This window comes from Phaenicophaeus curvirostris, chromosome 17, assembly GCF_032191515.1.
Source record: "Phaenicophaeus curvirostris isolate KB17595 chromosome 17, BPBGC_Pcur_1.0, whole genome shotgun sequence".
Lineage (NCBI taxonomy): Eukaryota > Metazoa > Chordata > Aves > Cuculiformes > Cuculidae > Phaenicophaeus > Phaenicophaeus curvirostris.
The window spans coordinates 9,672,598-9,694,260 of NC_091408.1; the positions used below are offsets into that span (position 1 = coordinate 9,672,598).

Genomic DNA, 21,663 nt, shown 5'->3' on the forward strand with positions numbered 1-21,663 from the left:
TGTATTACCAAAAAAAAGAGAATGGAGAACAGAGAGAAATATGGTGAACTCAACTGAGCTTCAAAGTTTTCATGAGGAGTTACAAAGACTTGGAAAGCAGGAAGTTTTTTTCAGTGCATATGATAACTGTTTAAGATGTGTAGTAAACAAAAATAGTCTAACTGCTAGTATAATGTGTTAAATTTTAGAGTGTAACTTTGCTGGCCATTTTTCTTCTCTTCTAGCTGTTTCCCATTTTCAATATCTCCAGGCAGTTTCCTGATTCACATGAGTGATGCTTCCTTTCTCAAAATTCCTCTTTTGCATGCTTCTCAGCAAGAGAAACTAATGTGACTGTTGAAAACAGCAAATTCACATAAAAGAAAATCCCTCTTGCTATTCTGAAAATGCAAGCTCAAAAGAATTTTCTTCCAGTCAGTGTTTCACATGATCTGTGGGGTTTATGATAATGTGCTAGCTCTCCTGTCTCCCTTTGTTTTGGCTTTTAAAAACTAGTCTTTGGCCTGGATTATTAGAAGAAGGGAATGTCATTTGTTGTTTTGCCAGGCATGGATTTACTGGGAAGCTTTAGCTCTGTGCTATGCACAGCTAGTGCATTATGTGATTGCAGCTTTATAGCTGCCTCCATTTGAGACTAGAAGCTCTGCACATGAGCAAGTCTACTCAAGTTTGTGCCGACAGATCTGAGCTTAACACTGTCAGCTATGAGAGCGAGCCAGTCTGAACTAGCCAGTTATTCTGACCCGTTGCCATGCATGTGATGTTGCTCCCAAGCTAAGATATCCTGTGTCTACATCTTCCCATGGATGTGCCCTGTGAATGCAGCATCCTGACGTTTTGCAATACAAAATCCATCTTTTAAGGTCTTGTCCCTACATAAAAATTGTATTACATCAGTACGTTTATAGCTCTCCACAGTTCTCTAACCTGGATGTGTTAATATCAAGGTAAATTTTTACTGTCTAGTCAAGGATAGGTCATGTGAATACTGTATACATTTATGCATTTTGGAGTTTGTAGCATTGTTGTTATGTTAGTAAAAACTTACAAAAATATCCATACCTATATAGACCCTGTCTTGGGCAAAAAGGTAAATTTAAGAAAGGCACAAGCCAATGCCTAGCAGCCTATCAAAGAAACTTCTCTTGGAGAAGAAGTTATCCCATAATAACACATTGCAAGGTTTTAATTTTCTACTAACTTGGAAGCAGCACTGTGACACAGTTTGGGTGGTTTAACTAACCGAACATCTGGCTTTACCTAGTCTGCAGTTATTGCCATTCAGTATTTGCTTTTCCTTAACGGAATAGCTAGATAACAGAAAGGGTTACTTTGCAGGCATAGCTTTTATCATATAAGTAAACAGTTGTGGGCAGGCAGAAGCAAGTTTGCTCCTCCCATGCTTCTAGCTTGAAGAATATGATTCAGCTCAAAGTTGGAAATCCTTTAGAAGCATTGTCATAGGACTCTGCTCAATCTGGTAAGTCTAGGCACTAATTTATGCTGCTAAGAAGAAACCGAGCTGGTGCCACCCTGCAGTTCATAGCTAGCTATGACTGCAAGGATAGATGTGTGCTTACAGAACAAAGTCAGCGTATAGAATAAGGTTTACTGTTTTAAGCTCTCTTCTCCATAGCCCAGCAGTAAAAGAAATTTTCAGTTAATTTTAACTGTGGGCGGCATCAGGGATTGTGCAGACACAACCCATCATGGTTTCACAGTCAGCTTTTGAGCAGAAAGGAAATTACAATCAGCAAAGCTAGAGTGCAGTATTGCTTATTTTGTTCTTTGTTCTGCTTGATGTGTGGAGCATAAGAAAATAATTGTTGAGCTTAAGCTGTTATACATGGAAAGGGGAATTCAAAGTTACTCTGTACTGACATTGGGTACTGTGCTATATTGCGGGGTCCTTGTTCTGTTTCGTTTAGAATTACTAAAACCACTTTGATCTTCACGTACCTCTTCTTCCCATAATTCTTTATTCAATTCATGCACTTAAATTTTTTCATTTGTCTCTTATCATGCTCTCAGGTAGTCCCTAATTCCTTGAAGGACCTCCCCCTCACGTGACAAAGCCTGTTTTCAGTTCTTCAGCTCCTGCTCCTGCCATATTTGATAAAAACATTTTTGTGGGGGAAAAAAAAAAGAAAACAAGTTTCTAGGCTAGAACTTGAAACACTTGATGACCAGGTCTGGGTTCTGTAGCGTGCAAACAGCAGAGAACTACTATCCCATTGTGTTCAGGTTTTGATTTTCCTTATTATTTTCCTTTATACTGCAGTTTAATTGCAGCTTGATCATATTGTTTCCACCTCAAAGGAAGCAATATAGACAGTCAAGCTGAGAATGAGGTTTCTTAGCATAAAACTCTTCTTTTGTCTTAAGGCTGTTTGTAGCAGAATATTTTTCCAGCTAGAAGCTGTCAAAATTCGAATCTAATATTTATAATTAATTGATTGCACCTCCTTCTGTAGCTGCTGAGCAATTTGCTATACATACCTCTCCCCCCCTCAAGGAGCACTATATTTAACTTGCATGCCGTGGTCTTGTTTCTGCGACTTCTGCACTGGCTGTAGTATGCTACGTCTGAGCTGAAAAAAGAACTAAATCCCTTGGGCCAAATTCATTCCTGGAGTTGCTCGATCAAACACAGTGCATTTACACTGAGCAGAGATTTGGCTCATACCTGACTTTGTCAGCATTCACTATGCTGTAACTAAGTAACAAGAACACTGTCATTAGGGGAACTGATGAATAGCTTTCTCTAAGGTTATTAGAGCACTGAGCACCTTTAAGGAGTGAAGAAATCTGTGAAAGGAGGAGTTGGGGAAAACGACACCGCTCCTTTTAGAGTGAGTGTAACAGAACTGATAAGCTATTCCTGTGATGTGATCGAATGTGACTGAATACTGCAGGCTCTTGGACTCTTATTCTATAAAATCCACATCAGAGCACCACAGGAAAAGATCGGAGGGAACAGCTTCTGCTGTACAGAGAAAGGTACATATTTATATTTTCTTATTTCTCAGACTTGACATGATTTGTAACCTTAGATAATGTCACTATTTTCAACAGTAGTGAATATGAAAGAAGCAGTGTTTTCCGCATTGTGACTGGGACTCATTGTCAGGAAGCCAGTCCGTGGGCAGGGACAGCTTTCATAGAGAAAGAGTAGGACATATTTGTGTGTAATGCATTTGTACTGTGCTGTAAACCTTGACAGCTGAAAGAAGTGAGGTGAGATGAGATAACCCTGACTAAATTGAAAATGTAATTTATGGCTATAACTACGTTGGAATTTGGTACTCATTTATATTCAAGAAAAAGCTGAATGCAAGTCAAGCTTCAGTTCAGTCATATTTGACTGAATAGCTGCTTTTATAGATGTGTTGCTGCAGCTATACTTTATGGGGGTTTTCATTCTCAAGAGGGAGTTCTGCTACAGCAAAATATCTGTGAAAAACAGACAAAAAGCTAGTACTTTTTCTTACTAGCCGTGTTGCTTCTTATAAAGTATCTTTCTGATTCTCTTTATGGACATTCTTCTGTCTTAAAAACAAACTCCTATTTACCAGTACCCCCAAACCACATGTCATACCAGTGATCTCCGTAAACTTCTACTTCATCTCTACACTTAAGTTTACTTTTTTTCTGCTTACTCAGCCATGGACTCCTCTAACAAAGCCCTCAGGTTCAGAACCTCATGTGTTTGCACGGCACTGCAGTATTTAAATGCAAAAGAAAAAATTCCTAATTTACAGCTTTAGTTTGCATCAGTGGAAAAAGACTTTAACCACGTTAATACTGCAAACAATTTACTTGTCACTCAAGTTTAGCAATATTTCTTAGAAGCCTGCAGCTGGTATCAGGTTTATTTCTGCCAATCCCAACTGTTGTCTTTCAGCATTCCTTCAGGATCACTGGAATTAGAACTGACTTGGAATTTTCTGAAAAAGCATAATTTTGGCAGCAGTAGTTGAAACCAGATCTTAATGTGTGGGGCCATCTGTACCAGTTTTGCAAAAACTCTCTCAGGAGATATTTCTCAGAAAGTAATTTCTAGCTAAAGTAAGAGACACTCTATGCCCGCTCCAGCTACTTTTCTGGGAAGGGCATTTACTCAGGACTGGAGAACAAAATCTGCCCTGCTCTGCCTCAGTTAAGCTGCCTCTTACCACATAGTCCTTTGGTTACCCGATATGGTGGATCCCACCTTGCCTGGCCTGTTAGAATTGTCCATTTCTGTAAGAATAAGCCATCGTTTCAGGAGCGATTTCCTTCGTACTCCTTCAGATCCCTCAGTGGGTGTTGTTGTGCACTCCCCGGGCTGAGCAGCTGTGGAGAGCAGAAAGCTGGGCTAGGGGAGAGACAGATTTACACTAGATTAGCTGGTAGCCTTGGAAGCAGGGCAGGAGGACACAGCAGGGATTTGGGACACTGAGGATTCAGCCCTTGATCTTTGTGGTGTAAAGAGAGAATGTGAAACAGGTCTGTCACAGGTGATTATGCTGAGGACAACTAGCCATTTTGGTCTTTCCTCCTCCAGTCCTTTCTCCCTACCTCCATTTGGGGCAAAATCATTCAGTGGGTGCTTATTTTACCCCCTGGGGAACATGAACATCTCAGCTGAGAAGCCGTTTTACAGGCCAGCTCCTAATGAGCTGACAGAGCAGAGCAGTTTCTGCTTTAAGCAGTCCATGGGGGACTAGGTGGGATTTGTACAATCCAGCTGAGCTATGCTAACCGCTGGCCTCAAACACCAGTAAAGTAGTACAAATGCATCGAGAGCTTTGGAGTGGCAATGAGGACTATCAGAAACGAATGCTTCCTAGGGGTACCCGAAAGGTTCTTATACCTGAAAAGCTGTCTTTGCTCCAGGCCCAGTGAAGTCCGTTTCTTATCCTTTAAAAATTCTCTCACTGCAAGCTCTGGCTTTAATCATACAGCGTGTTCACGAGACCAGGCTGGATCAGGACGCTACAGATCCACGCTGGCCCACTTGTTGGATGGAGATGAGGCCTATCTGTGTGGCTGGTTTATTCTAAACCCCTGCTCTTCTTTGTATAAACCTTTGCCTTTGGATTGTAGCACCGAATAGAACTTAGAAAATGGCTACTGTGAAGGGAGCTTTAAGTGGGTAGCAATTATTCTAATTGAAATCTATCAGAGAAGCATGGATTTAAACACCTTTATGCAGCTTAGTTGATGAGACTTCCTAGTAGGCAATAAGTACTTTTCTGTTCTTTTCCTTTAATTCAGTAAGAAGAAACCTGTATTTTTTTCCTTTCAGTCTGAGAAGAGGCAAAAAGAGAGGACAAAATGCCTAGAGGAAAAAAAATTAATCAGAACTTAGCATTTAGAGAAGTCTGAATTTTTGTAGTCACAAAAGTGAAGCTATATTTTAGTAACTTGCCAAAAACTAGGAAGAGAGAAATTTAGATTTCATGCAAGAATACTTAGTGAAAAATTATATAAAGTCTGTTCAGCTTGTTTTCATGATGTCAGTGGAAAATCTGAATGTCAAACTCCCAGGCTAAGTTTCCATTGAACTACAAGCTATTCACATTTGGCAATATGCTGGTTAGTCGTCACAATGTTGCACTCACTTGAAAATACTCAAGCAATAACAAAAGAATAGGAGGTAAAAGGATTTCTTTTTGACCTTTAAAATTATTAAAATATGATGCTGTTGAATTGTGTTGCCTACAGCAACAAGACACAATATGTTAGGCAGAAGTTAGTTTGGAGTTTCTGACCAAAATACTCTGCCTTTATTGCTCTGGGGAAAGATCAAGAAAAGCAGAATTCCACAAAACAGAGATTGCCTCATTCGAGACAGCATGGGACACAGAGTCAGGAGTGCTGGTCTCAGCCATGGCACAGCACAGATCTCCTCTGGCCTAGTACAAAGAAACAGACATTGTTAAAACATGTAGGAATGTGCTGACTCTTCTGCGTCGTCTTTGCAGTGCTTCTTAAACAGCTAATAGAACCTTACTAATAAGTAAATCCTCTATATACTGCAGTGCATGAGAGAGTTAAAGGCATAATTTCAACAGAAACTTTTTAAAAGTTTGAATTCAAACCTTTTTAACCCTTTTCTTAAAAGGGGGGATACACCTGCCTCCTTCCCACAGGTACAGGAGAGTTTAGTCTGTTAATCTGTATGGCCTTTGTAAAAAAAACTCTGTGTTATAATGTACTCTTTGCAGACTTAGCAGCAAGTCTCTGCTGTGAGTTAGGTCCTGTTGTCTCCAAGCACTCTGTTGTTGTAGACTATCTTTATTAACCCTCAAAACCATCAAACTGATGGAGAGATTCTCTTGCGATAAAAAGGCTGAGCGGTATAAATTTACCAAGCACTCCCCATTCACCAGGTTATGTGAGCTAATAAAGCCTAAATTAGATTCTAAACCCTTTAGCATCAGAATGCTAAAGTACTGTTTCGATGCTTGGAGACTTGTAATAAACTCTTAAACAACCAACCAGTATTTGGCAGTTAGATTAAATGCATGAAAAATTATAGCGAGATTGGATGTAGTATCCTCAAAGGCCTAATTTGTCAGCAGGCTGAAATCACTTAAGGAAAGTGTTTGGAGCACTGTTTCACTCCACATTTTCCCTGTTGCTCATAAACTCAAGAATAATCATGTCACATAGGTGTTTGCTGTCTTGGTGTCCCAAAACTGATGCCCTGAGATAATGCAGATAAAAGCACTTTGCCTTTCCTTAGGTATTATCTATATATCCATAGCACAGACTTTTCTGACAAAGATTAATTCAGCTTTACAACACCTTGAAAGTTACAGAAGAAGCAATATCTTTAACTTACTCTTGTGGCAACAAAGATGTAGGTAAGTCAGCTCACCCAGGATCAGATCAGGAAAATACTACCAAAATGAGACTCAAACCTGGGTCTCCCGACTCAGAATTGCAGAGGTTACTCTCATTCTGGTCCTGGAGAATAGCAGTGTAATATACATGTTGTCTTTGTGGAAAAGATTTTATTGTGATTATGTTTAGGACTTCATTTTCAGCACAAAGCAAAGCAATTTCAGTTTATCCAAGACAAAACTGTAACAAGAGGTTCTGTAGTTAGGCTTGTTCTATCCAACAGTTTTCAGCTTCCCAAGTATCTGAATGTGTCAGCCCTCATTTTTGCATCTGTAGGAAATAAGGTCTTGTTAATTACTCATAATATAATGGACTAAGCCTCTGAATAGTTAAATAATCAAATTTGTGACTTTTTAAATCCACTAAACATGAAACTCACTAAGGCAGTAAGTCCTTACTAAAACTCAGAGTATTTAAGGGGATTTACTTTCAACATGTTTATTTTTCTTCTCACTAAATATCAGTTTTTAGCAGAGGGAGGTTGTTTTGGAATCTGAGGAAGAGTAGCAATCAGTAGTTGAGATCAAATTGCCATATAGCTTTCTCTAACAAAAAAAGTTAGGAAAACTTCATAAAGTTTTTATAAAACATTGAGAAGAATCTCCATTTGATTTCATCTGGTTACTCAGAGTTACCTTATAAAATTGATGTTACCAATCATTCTAATCCTTATGGGAATTATAAGACCAAATACTTCTTAACAGTACTTGCAAAAATTTACCGGAAGGACTGTTAAATAATGTTACTGAAAGATACTTATTGTAACCTTTGGTGAAACAGCTGGAGTTACCTACACAAGAATAAAGAACAGGATGTATTGTTTTGCTCTCCATCACATGGACATTTTTATATTTTTAGAAAAACTGGAGATTATGCTATAGTAAGAGGCTAGTGAATCTGCTAACTTAGCAACTACTGCCATAATAATAGACCCCCAAGTCTGAGCCAGTCCTTGAGGCTTCTTTTATAGCCACTGGAGTGACTTAGGTATTTTATCTTCAAGGGCAGGGAAGCCAGGGCAGCAGATTCCCACAATTTGTGCTCGCTTCTCTCTTTGAAAGTATCTTTTTAAATCTCTGTAAGCTGAAATAGAGGTACTCCCATTTCAATGCTGATTGTTTGATTATGGTTTGCATCAGGGCAAGACTGCCAAACTGCATTATCAAGTTATGATTGGGTCTTATGAAACCTGCCAAAATGAGTATGATTAGATGCATAAAAAATAACCTGGTGTTTTAGAAAGACTCATCAGTAGTTTAACAGGTTTGGGCATGAAATTTTAATGTGTTTTCTTTTAAACTCTCTTCTCAAAAAACAGATTTAGTGATACATGTTATTCATTGCATTCCTTAATGTTATCTTTCCGGTTTTCTGTTTATTCCCTTGTTCAATTTTTCATTTTGCCTGTTTTCCACTTCAAAATCTAGCTTTCAAAGAGAAGACTCACTTTTTTTGTGGTGTTTGCAATGCACAGAAGAGGTTGCGAAGCTAACCTGTGTATTTGGAACCTCAGTACAAGCATTAAATAACAAGAGAACTGCCTTGTAATAAGTAGTTATGAGAAACTTTACTATGTGCAAGCTCAGTTTTATTGCATATTTAATGAATCTCATGAATCCCCATTAAAGCTAAAATTACAGTTGCATTTTCTAGAGCTGTCACAACATGACTGTCTCTTAGGTAGTGGTAGTTTTAAATTGGTTGAATTACTCACTTCATATTCATATCAAATATTTTCCAGCTAAGAATATGAAAGCAATTACCTATTCTAATACAGATTTTTTCTTTCCTCTGGGTGCATGACCATCATCTTGCTCTTGGCAGGTTGCTTTTACAGCCTACTGCTATGACAAAACTTATTTTTTGCATCTAAGAAGACAGAAATGAAGAGAGAGACAAACTTTGAAAAAGAAACTGTTAAAAAAAAAAAAAGGAAAAGAAACAAGATATGTTTGGTTTACTCCTTTTAAAAGTTACTTTCTCTGGCAACTATTTTACAGGGTAATTGCCCCCTGAAGGAGCTCTGCTAGGAACATCTACTGCCAGTTTATGAAGGCACTGGACTGTTGTACAGCAATAATGATAGTAAAGAAACCTCAACAGCTGAAAAACGTTCCTTAATACAGCAAAACAAGTGAACTTATCTAGGAATGGAAAACCCCAGCATGTCCTATATAGGTTGTTCCTACCTGTGAGCAGACTCCAAGGATCTGTGGAGGGAGGGGGGCTTTGCAGTTACATATGGTAGCATTCCTACGGGACTTAGAAGTGCAAAGGTCTCACTAAGGGACTGTGAGAAATGGATCCCTCTGAGCACTTGATTATAGGAATGACCAAGCTGAATTGCTTCCTTAGTTAAGTTTTAGATCTAAGACCACCCTCAAATCACACATATTTAACCTTAAATTTGTAGCTTTTTTTGTTCTCTTGACAAGCAAGTCATACAAAATGCATAAACAGTGCTAACAGCCACTCACTGGTCTAGATCCGAAGAGAAACAAAAAGAAATGCGGGTCTGTATTTTGCCTTCAGAGGGGTTTATTGGGTGAACTTGAACCAATAAGATTTCATAGCTGAAGACAGAAAATTTGTTTCCCAGGTGACCCAGCATCAACTGATGCCCTTCCAAACAAGCTAAAGGGCTGTCAGTCTACTCATACTTTTGCATAAGGAATGGCTAGGAGAGACAGAAAGTTATGGATATGCTTTTTCAGAAGCATAGTCCACTTTACACCTTTTTGTCAAGCTTATCGCATCTTGGTATAACACTGTACTATCTGCCATGTGTGGCAGCAGCCTAAGTACAATCTATCACTTCGAAAAGATAGGGCATGTGCTTCTCAAACAAGGTGTCTTTCTCTGCACAGAATGCATTCTTTTAAAATAAAAAGTCTTTGAAAGGATACTGCTGTCCAAGTAAGGATGTGGGAGAAATATTTGAGATGAGCTGAAGTCAATAAAAATCAGCAGGTCTAATCCAAGTTAAGTGCTCGGCTCTGGGGAAGTGGAACAGAGACACATTAAAAAATAGCATTTCACAGGCTGCAAACAATGAAGAAGCTGTCCTTTAATACAGAGGCCTTTGAACAAGTGAGGTCTTGTAATTTTGGTGTACAGAGCCTGTAGCAGCGTGAGAGAGTAAGACTGGAAATCTGGTTTGCTGACATGCCCTTCCCTGCCTGAGAAGTGATGTGAAAGTGGAGGGGTGATTTCACTGTCAAGCTGGTCCTTTTTGTTAAGGTATAAGAAATCTTCACAGTCTGTTCCTTGTCTGAGAAAGTCTCAGCATTCCTGAAGGACAGAGAGCGGGGCTGTGTTAGCCTATAGATGCTCTGTTTTGAGAAATCTCACAGAATAGTCTCATATCTATACAGCATTCAAGGAGAAAAACTGTTTCTCAAGAAATAGACCACCTAGTTAATCCTGCATCTATTTATCTGTTCTTGCTGTCCGACAGATCTTTGAAGGGCAGCTCCAAACATGATGGCAGAACCCTGTAGTGTTAAAGCAACAGCATGTGGCAAGTTGTACTCAGGGAATGCTGAAGTACCCATTGTCAGCAGAGAATTGTCTGTCAGTAGACTGAAATAATTCTGAATGATAATGGTCTTCAGTTCTAGAAGGACCTGAATATGTTTGGACTGCCACCAATTGAGTCACAGGTATGCAGTTCAGAATTCTCTGTCAACATCAGTAATCCAAATCCATCAACAACGACCATACAATCAACTAGGCCATGAAAGCCAAATGAAGACAAGCCAAGTGAGGCTAAAGAGATATTTTTTGTTAAACTAATAATATTTTCATAGACCAATCCAAGTTCTTAGTGGACAGATAATGTGGAACATCTTCATATAGAAGAACTAGAAAAAGCAGAAATCCCATCTGAAAGGTGCAGGACAGTTGGGCCTGATCAGTAGAACTGTAGTGCATAGACAGGAAGAAGAAAAATTGATATCCAGGTCTTCATGATCCTGTGGAGGTGATGAAGCAGGTTATTAGCTAGGAAAGAAAATTCAAAAAGTCCAGGAAGCAAGATTTTCATGTGCAAATGCTACTGGTGAGCCCCAAAAGGAAACGTTTTGGGTCAGACTTTGCAAGGAAAGCCTTGAAAATAAGTATTAACGTTGGTGACCACTTAAAAGCAGAAGAACTAGGCTTTTAAATGCTCTAAACAAATCACATTTGCTGTGCAAGTAAGCTAAGTGGATGGGTAAAAAAACATTGTACTCTAGGTTGAGCATATCTCCATGGAAACTCAGTCATCTTCTGAACTCAAAATGTGTTCTGCATGACGATTCAAAATTCAAAGCAGCGAGGTAGATTTTCTCCTGTGGGTTAAAGAGTCTGTGCCAAATCCCACAACAGAATGGAGGTCTGACCACTCATATAATTTAGGATTTATCCTAGGACAATTTTGGAACAAACAAAACTGGGAGGCAAGAACAGGTAGGAAAAGTTCTGGGGGAACATTTGGCTAATCATATATCTGGGGCAACTTAGGCAAAATTTTTGAGGATGTTGTAGCTCATTTTTAGCAAACTGGAAGAGAAAGAGACTTAATAGGAAGTATCAGAGACTAGAAAGCTTGAGTGTTGTTCCTTATGAGCAACAGTTTAAAAAACATTGCAACTCAAGCCAGCCTGCTGAGGTTAAGTAATTGTTTCTGAATCCACTAGACCTGAGTGCAAATGCCTAATTAGACTTAAAGAACAAATGAACTTGGCATTCATTCATCCGAATACTAAGCACAGCACATTCCAACCTGTGCTGTCCTCCCAGTGTGCAACTGTCAGTCCCCGCTTGTGGGAAGCAGAGGTGGAAAACAGGAGGTGTTATAAGCTACGTCATCAGAACTGAGGTGTGTTTGGGGTTGTACAAGAGCAGCTTCACACGCAGAGAATCCTCAGGCAATTCACAGCCCTTAGTTTGGCAACTTCTCAAAGACTAAATCAATTCCCTAATTCCAAGAATCCTTTCATTATCATGTCTTTTGTGCCTGCATGGAAGCACATGCACCATCCTCTATACTGGCTTGTCTGAAATCCATCTGAGTAAATGGCTTTGATGGGATTTATTGCTTGATCTGTACAGGGTGACATGTATCCCATCTGCTGAGCTTCATGTTCAAGTGCCCAAAATTTGCAAGCAGAAGCACACACCACCTGTGATGCACACACATAGGCCCCTGCAGCTGTAACAGTTTCAGGGGGAGAACAGCCCCAATCCCATTAGATAATTTGAGGTGGCCCACCAGAGGAGTACAATGTGCCCCTCTGTTGCATCCCTGCAGTTTCATAAGCCTGGGCTCTTCTCCTACTCACAGATTCAGTTTTATGTTTTGATAGCCGGTGTGAGAATTAATCGAGAAGTTTTGCTGCAGCTGGTTTGTATGTTCAATTGTCTTGTCATATAAATCTGTCTTGTTTCAAGAGATAATATGCAGTCAATCTCCAGACATGATGCTTAGCTGTCTACTAAGAAGTAGCTATCTTAGGTCAAGAGATAACCTGAAGGAAGTCTCCAGACATGGTCAAATACTCCAACAAATAATGAGCACTCTCTGAAGATTTATATGGTTCTTCGTCTAAAACTAGTATGTATACCCACTGCTTTTGTAAGATGGCATGCCTTTCTTAGAAGGGCATCCAGTTCAGCACTGAATTGTAATCTAGAAATATTATTGCCTTTTCTTTGAAGACTTTGTCCTTTTCAATATTTTACCAGGGAATCAGTGTTTCTCACAACAGTGAGAAAACGTCCACACTTTATAGAAGACAATGTATCTTTTGTTTTCAAAAGTATCAGATCGATGGCTCATGTCAAAGGTTTTAGAAGCAGGAAAAAGGCTACGATCTTCTGTAAACCATTCCACCTGGGCACCACAAAAGCAAGGAGCCAGTGGAGTCCTGCTGAACCATCATCAAGCTCAGCTTCTCTGCAGAGCAGGCAAGAAGGGCAGGTGCTAGCAAATAGGTCTGCATGCAAGGTAGAGCCTTAGGACCTGCAGGCTGATCGGAAACAATATTATCGAACAGCAGCCAGCCCCTGGTGATACCGTGCTCAAAATCAGAGAGTGAGACGTTCCCTGTTTTCTTACCAGGGCCACCTTCGAAATTTCCTGTCCCTGAAAGATTAGGAGAGCACAAGCAGACTCGGACTCAAATTAAAGATTTTAAATTCTTTGAGAACTGGTTAGGACAGCTTTGATGCCGAGAGGCTCCTTATACAATAGCACGGTTAGAGCAGGAGTGAGCAGCTGTGTGGGGGAAGGGACCCGAGCATTACACACAGCTGCTTGCTGGCTGCCTTAACCTGCCTTCTAAAGGGGTCACCACGGAGCATCAGCCGTTACCAAGTGATGGAGAGTAATTTTTGGCTACTCGGGACACTATCATAATTAAACCCTATGTGCTCCTGTTCGGCATGGTTGGGTGGGGGTTGTTCAGCTTAATATCTACAAAAAGTGTAGCTCTCTCACGTGCCACCTTAACCCTGGGCTGTTTTTCTCTTCCCTTCCAGATGCTGGAGAGCTATTCAGCCCTTTTGTTCATTGTCTTCGCCCTGCTTTTCATTTTGCTGCTACTCTTTAGGGTGCTTGTCAGGAGAAACGCCACCGTTGCCCTTCTCTGGAATGATGTAATCCGCGAGAAAATAACCAATTTCATCATGAATCAAAGCAAAGAACAGAGGATTTTAAATTTTGTGCTGCAGAATGCAGTCCGAGGAGACCCGTCTAGTGTGGTGGATACTATAGATAAGTACTGCTCCCAGAAGGAATGGGCCATGAACGTGGGCAATGAGAAAGGTAAATGCAGCAGGGATCAACACTTGAAAGGTCTTTCAGGACTAGCACAGTACAGGACATCCTATTGTATTCGCACGGTAGCTTCCATCAGCTGCTGCTGCAAAGAAAAATCCATAACAGCCCTGTGGGCAGCAGAGTAGTTCCATAAACAGCAAGCAGGGTTGCGCAGATGTCTGAGAAGAGACAAGTCATGGAACAGAATCTGTGCTTGTCTGTTCTGTACATTGCAAGTGTGTAAGCAGGGGGGGACAGCAGGAAAAAATCTAGGGGTGCCTTATACCTCAGTTCCTACACAGGCTGGCCTTAAGGCATAATTCATTGTGTTTAGCATAATACTGTCAGATACTTAACCAAAAGATAGTAAATTGGAAAAAAAGAGTATTCTAAACTACATGAATTTTCTATATGCAACCATAAGTTACTGTTGAGGGGAGAAATCCTCTCCATGTAATACACAAAAGCAACTATCAGAGAGTGTTGCTGCTTGGCAAGTAAGTCGTCATGTTCTTGCCACTAAAAGCAGCTATACAGACAAAATATTTTATTAGCTGCAGGAAAGTGACAATCTTAAAAAACCTGGAATGGCAAAATTTTCATATGTTCCCTTTTGAATTGAAAACGAAAGTACCTCTTGCTGGGATATTGCAGGGGAAATTTACTTAGACTGAGATTAACGTAGCTAATGAAGTACAACTGTAAGCATTGTAATAAAAACTCTTCTCTGTCATGGGTACATTTATGAAACAAGTTCCTCTGCATGCCTGGCTGGGGTGCCCAGTATGAATTCTTACAGCTCTTTGATATGGCCAATTTCTGCAATAAGTTCTTGGAAAAAACCACTGCATTTTTCCCTTGTAAGACTACTTAATATTGTTGTTGATTCAGGGACATCCTTACTCTGAAATGTTTATATTGCGAAACTAAATAAGATTTTCTTTAGTTGAAAGTTTGCATTTTGAAACTTAGAATGTCCATGATCAACTTGATCACCTATAAGCCAATTTGCAAAGGAAACAGTATATCATCAGCCCTTAATTTTTCAATGTCCTGAGCAACTGAGTAAATGGACATTTTAAGTTTGTCACTAACTTGCTCTTCTGTACGTGAACCAGTTTGTTTTTATCAAACATAACCTATTTCCATTTTATTCAGGTTTAATTCTAGACAAGACAGTGGAAGAGGTCAATCCATCAGTTGCACTGGAGCTGGGAACATACTGTGGCTACTCTGCAGTTAGGATTGCTCGGCTACTGAAGGCAGGAGCTTATCTTCTCACTGTGGAGTTAAACCCAGAAGTTGCTGCTATAGCTAAACAGATAATTGAGTTTGCTGGAGTACAAGATAAGGTAAATACCATTTGTCTGTGGTTGGTATGAGGAAGCAACAAACACTGAAGGGGACTTAACCCACAGAAATCACAAAAATATGTTTAAATTTGTTTTTTCACTTATGAAGCAAGTATGACACTGTAAGTGGGGAAATGCAGAATTTAACCATGGAGGCTTGATAACAGAGAAAAAGCTACCAGTCTCCATGCAGAGGACCAGGGGCATTTGCTTGTTTATACGTACAGTGCAAATGAACTACAATTGATAGCGTTTGTCATGGGTCCAAGTACAATGGAGATCCAGCTAAGAGTCAGCATTCAGTTTGAGGCTTGTCAAGATCTGCCTGTGTGACGAAAACACACAGGGCTCTTCTCCAAAGTTCTTTGCTCTGTGAGTCAGGATGAAGACTTGGAGGTGCAAGATGAGAAACAATCATATACATCCTTATCTCCTTACTGTTTTGAGAAGATTTAGACTTCGTCTTCACTATTGCTTGGTTAGAACAGTAGGCAAGCCACTTGCTGTGAGCTATTTGCAAAACCCAAAGTGACTGTAAGTATAATACAGGCCTGGAGGGAGGTTCCACAGTCAGCTATTTCACTAACAGTCACAGGACATTACCACACAGTCCTTTTCATGAAATTAAACCACTGTTGCAAAACTGGTTAGATTTACTGCTGGTACTGAACTGTAAGGCTCCACCACAGATTCTTCTTCCTGACAATCAGAAGCCTTTCCATGATTTCTGTCTTACATTAATTCACAGACATTCTGTATTTTTTCTTGTACCCACAGTCCTCAATTTCAGTAGCTCCATGCCTAATTACCGTCCCTGACAGCAGTACAGCTGAGGACTTCACTATATTACACCCCAAAAACTAGACTAGAATATCATTTCTCTATATAAACAGGTTCAAATCGGTATCGAGACTTGAGTACAACAGAAACTGAACCATAGCCTAATTTGTTAAAAAGCTCACAAAGTTGCATTGTGTGCAATGGACTTCATATGAGATGTACTTACCCAAATCTAGATCGTCACAAACTATATACTGAAATTTTGTGCAGTCTGAGGTGCCTTGACTTTCTGTACAGTTTGTTGAGATGCAGGTATTTCCAGTCTATAATCCATCTCAGCACAAGGCAAACATCTACAGCAGGTCAGGGGATTCGTGCCAGAGAAATGCCTGTCTATTCGACTATTCACTTCAATGTAGATAAAACTGGAGGAAATAAATCCCACTATGAGATCTCCTAATGCATTTCTGAACTCTTGAAGAGAACCTGGAGTACTAATGACATCTAAAATTGCATTTTCCCCATCCAATTTAATCTTCTGATCAGCTGTGAATCATGAACCAGGCAGATTTCCTTACTATTTTTTCCTTCACTTGCAGTATATGACACTTGCTTAACAAATCAATGTGCAGCACCTTCTTTCAGTTTAACAGTACTTATGCCAATAAATCCGATGGAGATGTAATAACCTCTGTCCTGCCTCTACCTTCTACTGGCCATATAAATTTCATGTACTGTAGCCTCTACCTTTATTCTAAACTAACCTGTGCCCAGTATTTTCTGCTTCCCTTGAACTACAGGAATCAACTGAGATATAACTAAAAAGTATTAAAAGTACTGTTTTCAACAGGAGATTCCAGCGTTTCCAGTAAAGAATCACACTATCCAAAAGAAAAATCAGGTCACTTTTTCTTCTGTTATTAAAAAAAACCCTACACAAATAAACCCATATTTTGGAACATAACTCGAGTTAATTTATCAGAAAGAAACAAGTACACTTGATCTATCTCGGTGAAATAATTTGACTGAGGCAATATTGAGTTATAAACAGGATCACTGATGTCTGGCCACAATTAAAAATGAGCTAGAGCATGTGCTTTTTCTTAATGATTCACAATTCATCAGATGGATTTGCATTTCAGGTAAAACTCCTAGAAGGCCCTTCACAGGAAATTATCCCCCAGCTGAAGAAAAAATATGAAGTGGATACTCTGGATTTTGTCTTCCTGGACCATTGGAAAGACAGATATGCTCCAGACACCATCCTGCTTCAGGTCAGTCTGCACAATTCCTATGTTAAAAGTATAGTAGAAAATGTCTTGATGAGGTCATTCTGTATGCAACCTTACGAGAAGAGAGGATTTGGGGAACAGAATCCCAAACTTCTGTCAGGGACAACTGACGCTGTGTAGCTCAGGACTTGGCAAGTACTGTTCAAGCACTTAGTTTCCTGAACCAGCGGGTCCACAGTAGAAATCCCAGCTGGAGGAGTGCACGGTCTGTGTCTTGTGCTCCGTAGGAGTGTCTGTATAGTCACTAAAGGAACACTTGATCCAAAAACATCCTGATCCAGGGAGCAGGTGAGACTGCATATGCCAGCTCTACCTCCAATTTCCTCAGCACCCCCTTCCTTTTTATCCTCTGTCTGTGGTGCCAGCAGAGCTTTTTGATGAAATGCTATTTTGGTGGCACAGCTGGGTATCATCTTTCTGGGAGTCTTTAAACCACCTAATTAATTGGCTGCAAAGCCACCTTTGGAGGAATGCAGACTGCCTCAGTCAGGCACTTGCTAGGGAAGTGCTGTCCAACTCTATTTCCAGCCCCAAATGTGGAAAAATTATGCTCATTTCTTCCCAAACAGCCTTAACCATTACTGTTAGCATTGCCTACTGCTGTTACAGCCAACTTGTTTTGCAATGATCGGTGAGGAGGAATTCAGGATAGGAAGGTATTTAAGTGTTAAATAACTGAGATCACCACATCTGTATCTTTCAACACAGCAAATACAGATACTCTCATAGCTTTGGAGATGCAGGCTGATAAAATATTTGACAACTGCCTGACTATTTGTATGGAAGTGTAATTTTTCAACTATTTTCTTCACAAATAAATCCTTTTTTTGAGGCTGCCTCTTACATGGAGAACCTGCCAACTACTCCTTGACCCCTGCTTGAGCAATACAACATCGTTTTCTCTATGGGGTTACAACCAACCAGCATTGAATTTACATAGCAGTAGGTGAAGAAAATGTTCCCTCCCTACAGTTATTTTGTACACAAAATTTTTTTTTAAACTGGCTGTGCAAGGATTACTGACCTCCTTCCAACGGGAAGAGCTGGTGCACCCTTATCAGAGCTTATCCCTCACAACACAGCCAAAACAAACAGGTAGTTTAGTTCCATCCTAAGGGTCAGTCTGATGCAACTGTGACACAAAGTTGCTTTGCTTAAAGTAAAAAACCTGATGAAATTAAGAGAAAGATGAAGAAAAGATCCCCATATTTTCTCAGATGTTACAAACCTTCTAGTGTGCAATTTCGGCATGTACTGCAATATGAATAGTGACTAAGAAATGTCAATGTGAAATCTCCAGATGAAATATATATTGAAACTGGCCCAGACTGCTTTCCTTTTCATGCACTTTCTGAAAAGCCTGACAGAACATCTGAAATCGTGACAACCAGTGGAAAATACAGCATGCTGTCACCTGTAGGCTTCCATAAGCTGCACAACAGACCAGAGGATATTTGCCATGTGTCTAAAATTGCTTCTACTGTGCTGCCTAGTGTTCAGTCACCAAAGGCCAGAGCAGTAAGCTAACCAGCACCCGCGTCAATGAGACTTCTCTAGTGTGCTGGGAACGACCAAAACCACCACATATTTTTGCTACAACTGCTGTCTGTAAACATGGTAACAACCAGCCTGATTAACGGCAGACTGTGCTAAAACAGCTGCTAAGCTGAGATAAGCAACTTCTACTTGACAAAAATACCAGTAAGACTAGGACTGTAGTTTTACTGAGGATAAATACCGCATCTTGAAGTGAATATTGCAAGTTAATTATGCCTTGTAGAAATACATCATGATCTTCATTGTGTGCAAACCTTGCTTCGTGCCCAGCTCCTGAATCAAATCTCTTTGATTCATTCAGTGGTTTTGACTGAGACAGGTCAAAGCACACATAGTACATGCCAGTCTCTCAGGTGACCTTTGAAGAGCTACTGCGGCATTTTAATTCAGTACTTAAAACTGAAACCTTATGCATGAAATCCAAAACAAAACCATCATACTGATCATGTAGACATATTACTCAGCTTCTCCCATGTCTTTTCTTCCCTCCAGACCTGTAGTATAATGGATTTTTGGATGCAGGCGCTTGAGTATGACATGGCTAACATGAAAGCGCATCACGTTCAAGCCAATGTCTGCTCAACAGCCACCATGAAGCCATTTCTCTTCTTTCTAGGAATGCAACTTGCTGCGGAAGGGCTCAGTTCTTCTGGCTGACAATATCATCGTCCCAGGAGCTCCAGAATTCATTAAATATATCCGCAACAACCCCCGTTTCCAATGCACTAACTACCCATCTCATCTGGAATATATGAAAGTGGAGGATGCTATGGAAAAGGCTGTATTTTTGGGATAAAGACAGCCACTAATACTCACCCTTTGTTACAAATGATGCAAATTCAACTGCACGGGTTAACTTGTCCATGCTTTACATTTTGGTTTGATTTTTTATTTCTTTTTAATTTTTTTTTTTTGCATTTTGGAGCCTGTAATTAAAGCAAGCACCAGTGGAGATCATTGTAGACCAGGTGGAAGCCCAATATCTGGAGTAAGTAGAATAACTGCTCGAAGGTCTGTTCCATTGTTTCACCTAATTTAGCAGTAAATCCAAGGTGATGCACATTGCCCTGCCCAACCCATCATTGAACACCATCTGTTTTTATGAGCTCAAAACTGAACCACTACAGTTTGGGCTTTGGGTAGGGTGGAGAAAGTCACTGCAACTTCCAAAGACTTATGTCCCAAAGCTAAACTGGTTAATTGTTATCAAGAGTGGGAAGAAGCATGCGTATTGCAAGAATAGACCATTTCAGGAACCCTGATATTGCTAAGTTACTAGCCTGCTACTTAACTTAATGCAGTGAAGGCTCCGATGGTGATACCAGCTATATTTTTGCACAATTACTGCGGAAGTTACTCCTCTCTATGCTAGAGAAAAGGGCATGCACTGAAAGACCAACCCATGCAGTGGTGAGAAAATAGAACAGAATTTTGAAGAAGACAAATGAGTAAAATTATTAATCTGTCCATGCAGAGGTAGGGAAAACTGAAGCAGTGAATAGATTAAAATAAAGAGAGTAACAGACAGATAACAAAACAAACAGGCTCTTTCCAAAAGGATACGAAAACTACATCATATGAGGGCCTTGAGAAAATGCTGTTTATCCCTTCTTATTTACTTATCCCCTCATTATATGTATTTACAAACTGAGATTTTTAGGAGCAGGGCAAGCTGCTTACCCTGAAGCGCTGCGTGTTTAGGATGCAGTATAAAGATCAGACAGATTGTTTTTCACCAGGTGGCTCCTGCACACCCCGGTTAACCTCAGTGTTAACACTGTGTGAATAGTGATGGTGGTCACTGAGAAGATACAAAGCCACATCCGAAGTCTCTTAGAGCACCTGAACAATGCAAAAATCCACTGGCATTTCCTGGCATGTCCTGCTGTGATTATATAACGAGGCAATGGTTGCATTTATAAATAAAAACTATAAAACAACAGAGCAAGCACGTGACTTCCTTTGTTTTCCATGAATTCTGCACCAAGCTTGGATTACCAGCTTTAGAACAGCCACAGAACAATCCAACAGCTCAAAATCAGAGTGAAGAATCAGGGATAACCATTTTCACCTTTCCCATTATGGATTCTTTCAGACCTGTTATCAGGTTCTTCCTTTTATAGCCTACCTTACTGGCCCATAGTATAAAAGAAAACTAGAGCAGGCTAAGGCAAGAGACTCAGTTTAGAAATGGATCAAGCAAACCCTGGTGACCCAGCCAGCCTGTAATGTGTGTGTTTCATAGGGGTTTGAGGTGACGTTATCAGTTTCTTTACCAATTTAAACCGTCACATTGAGAAAGACAGAAGATTTACCACACTGGATTAGATAATGCAGAAGCAGCCCCTCGTGACTCTGTTGTGCTGTCCTGTGCAGGAGCAGACCCTCAGTTCTAACACCTCCATCTCACACTGTGAATTAGTCAACGATTTACTCTGTGAGCTTGCTTAGCAGCACATCCTCTTGGTATTCAGGCTCAACTTGAAGTCACTGGGTGAGAGTCCTTCAGGGGATTCCAAGTAATTTTTGCAAAATTTGCAGAAGAAAATCTTCCAGCCTGTTTACTGGCACATGCAAGTTTCTAGAGCACACTGGAAAATCTCGATACGTACAGTTGACCGGAAATTTCTTCTGTGCACCTAAAGTCATGACTCCAAATAATCCTCTTTTTTTTCCAGCTTTAAACACCTTCGCACCTAAGCAGATGCTCCGGCCATAGCAGGGCACTTAACGCGTACCAATAAACAAACTCGAGTCTCTGAGGCACGGTGAAGGATGCTGTTCTGCATTTCCACAAGAGAGTATCTGAAAAATACATCCCTACTGCCAGTTAATGGCCAAAATTATCATCCAAAAGATCGTCAAGAAAATTAGGGAAGGAGGGAGCCTGTAGAGTTAGCTGGATGTTTCAAACGTTGCACTCACAAATAATGCACGCGTAACGTATGTGCAAGTCTAACAGCCACCTTTTAGTAGAAAAAAGGGA

General features: G+C 40.2%; 1 protein-coding gene across 3 annotated transcripts; it reads left to right on the forward strand.

Moving 5' to 3' along the window:
• The first annotated feature begins 1,455 nt into the window (after positions 1-1,455).
• COMT (catechol-O-methyltransferase) lies at positions 1,456-21,439 on the forward strand. Of its 3 annotated transcripts, XM_069871117.1 has the most exons (6): positions 1,462-1,480; positions 10,352-10,556; positions 13,428-13,702; positions 14,855-15,048; positions 16,971-17,102; positions 19,294-21,439. In XM_069871117.1, the coding sequence occupies exons 3-6, from the start codon at positions 13,564-13,566 to the stop codon at positions 19,471-19,473; spliced, it is 645 nt and encodes a 214-aa protein (XP_069727218.1). In that variant the 5' UTR covers positions 1,462-1,480; positions 10,352-10,556; positions 13,428-13,563; the 3' UTR covers positions 19,474-21,439. The 3 variants fall into 3 exon arrangements, with proteins under 3 accessions (XP_069727216.1, XP_069727218.1, XP_069727217.1); XM_069871115.1 differs by lacking the exon at positions 10,352-10,556 and having other exon boundaries at positions 1,456-1,480; positions 13,417-13,702; XM_069871116.1 differs by lacking the exon at positions 1,462-1,480 and having other exon boundaries at positions 9,731-10,556.
• The last annotated feature ends 224 nt before the right edge of the window (positions 21,440-21,663 follow it).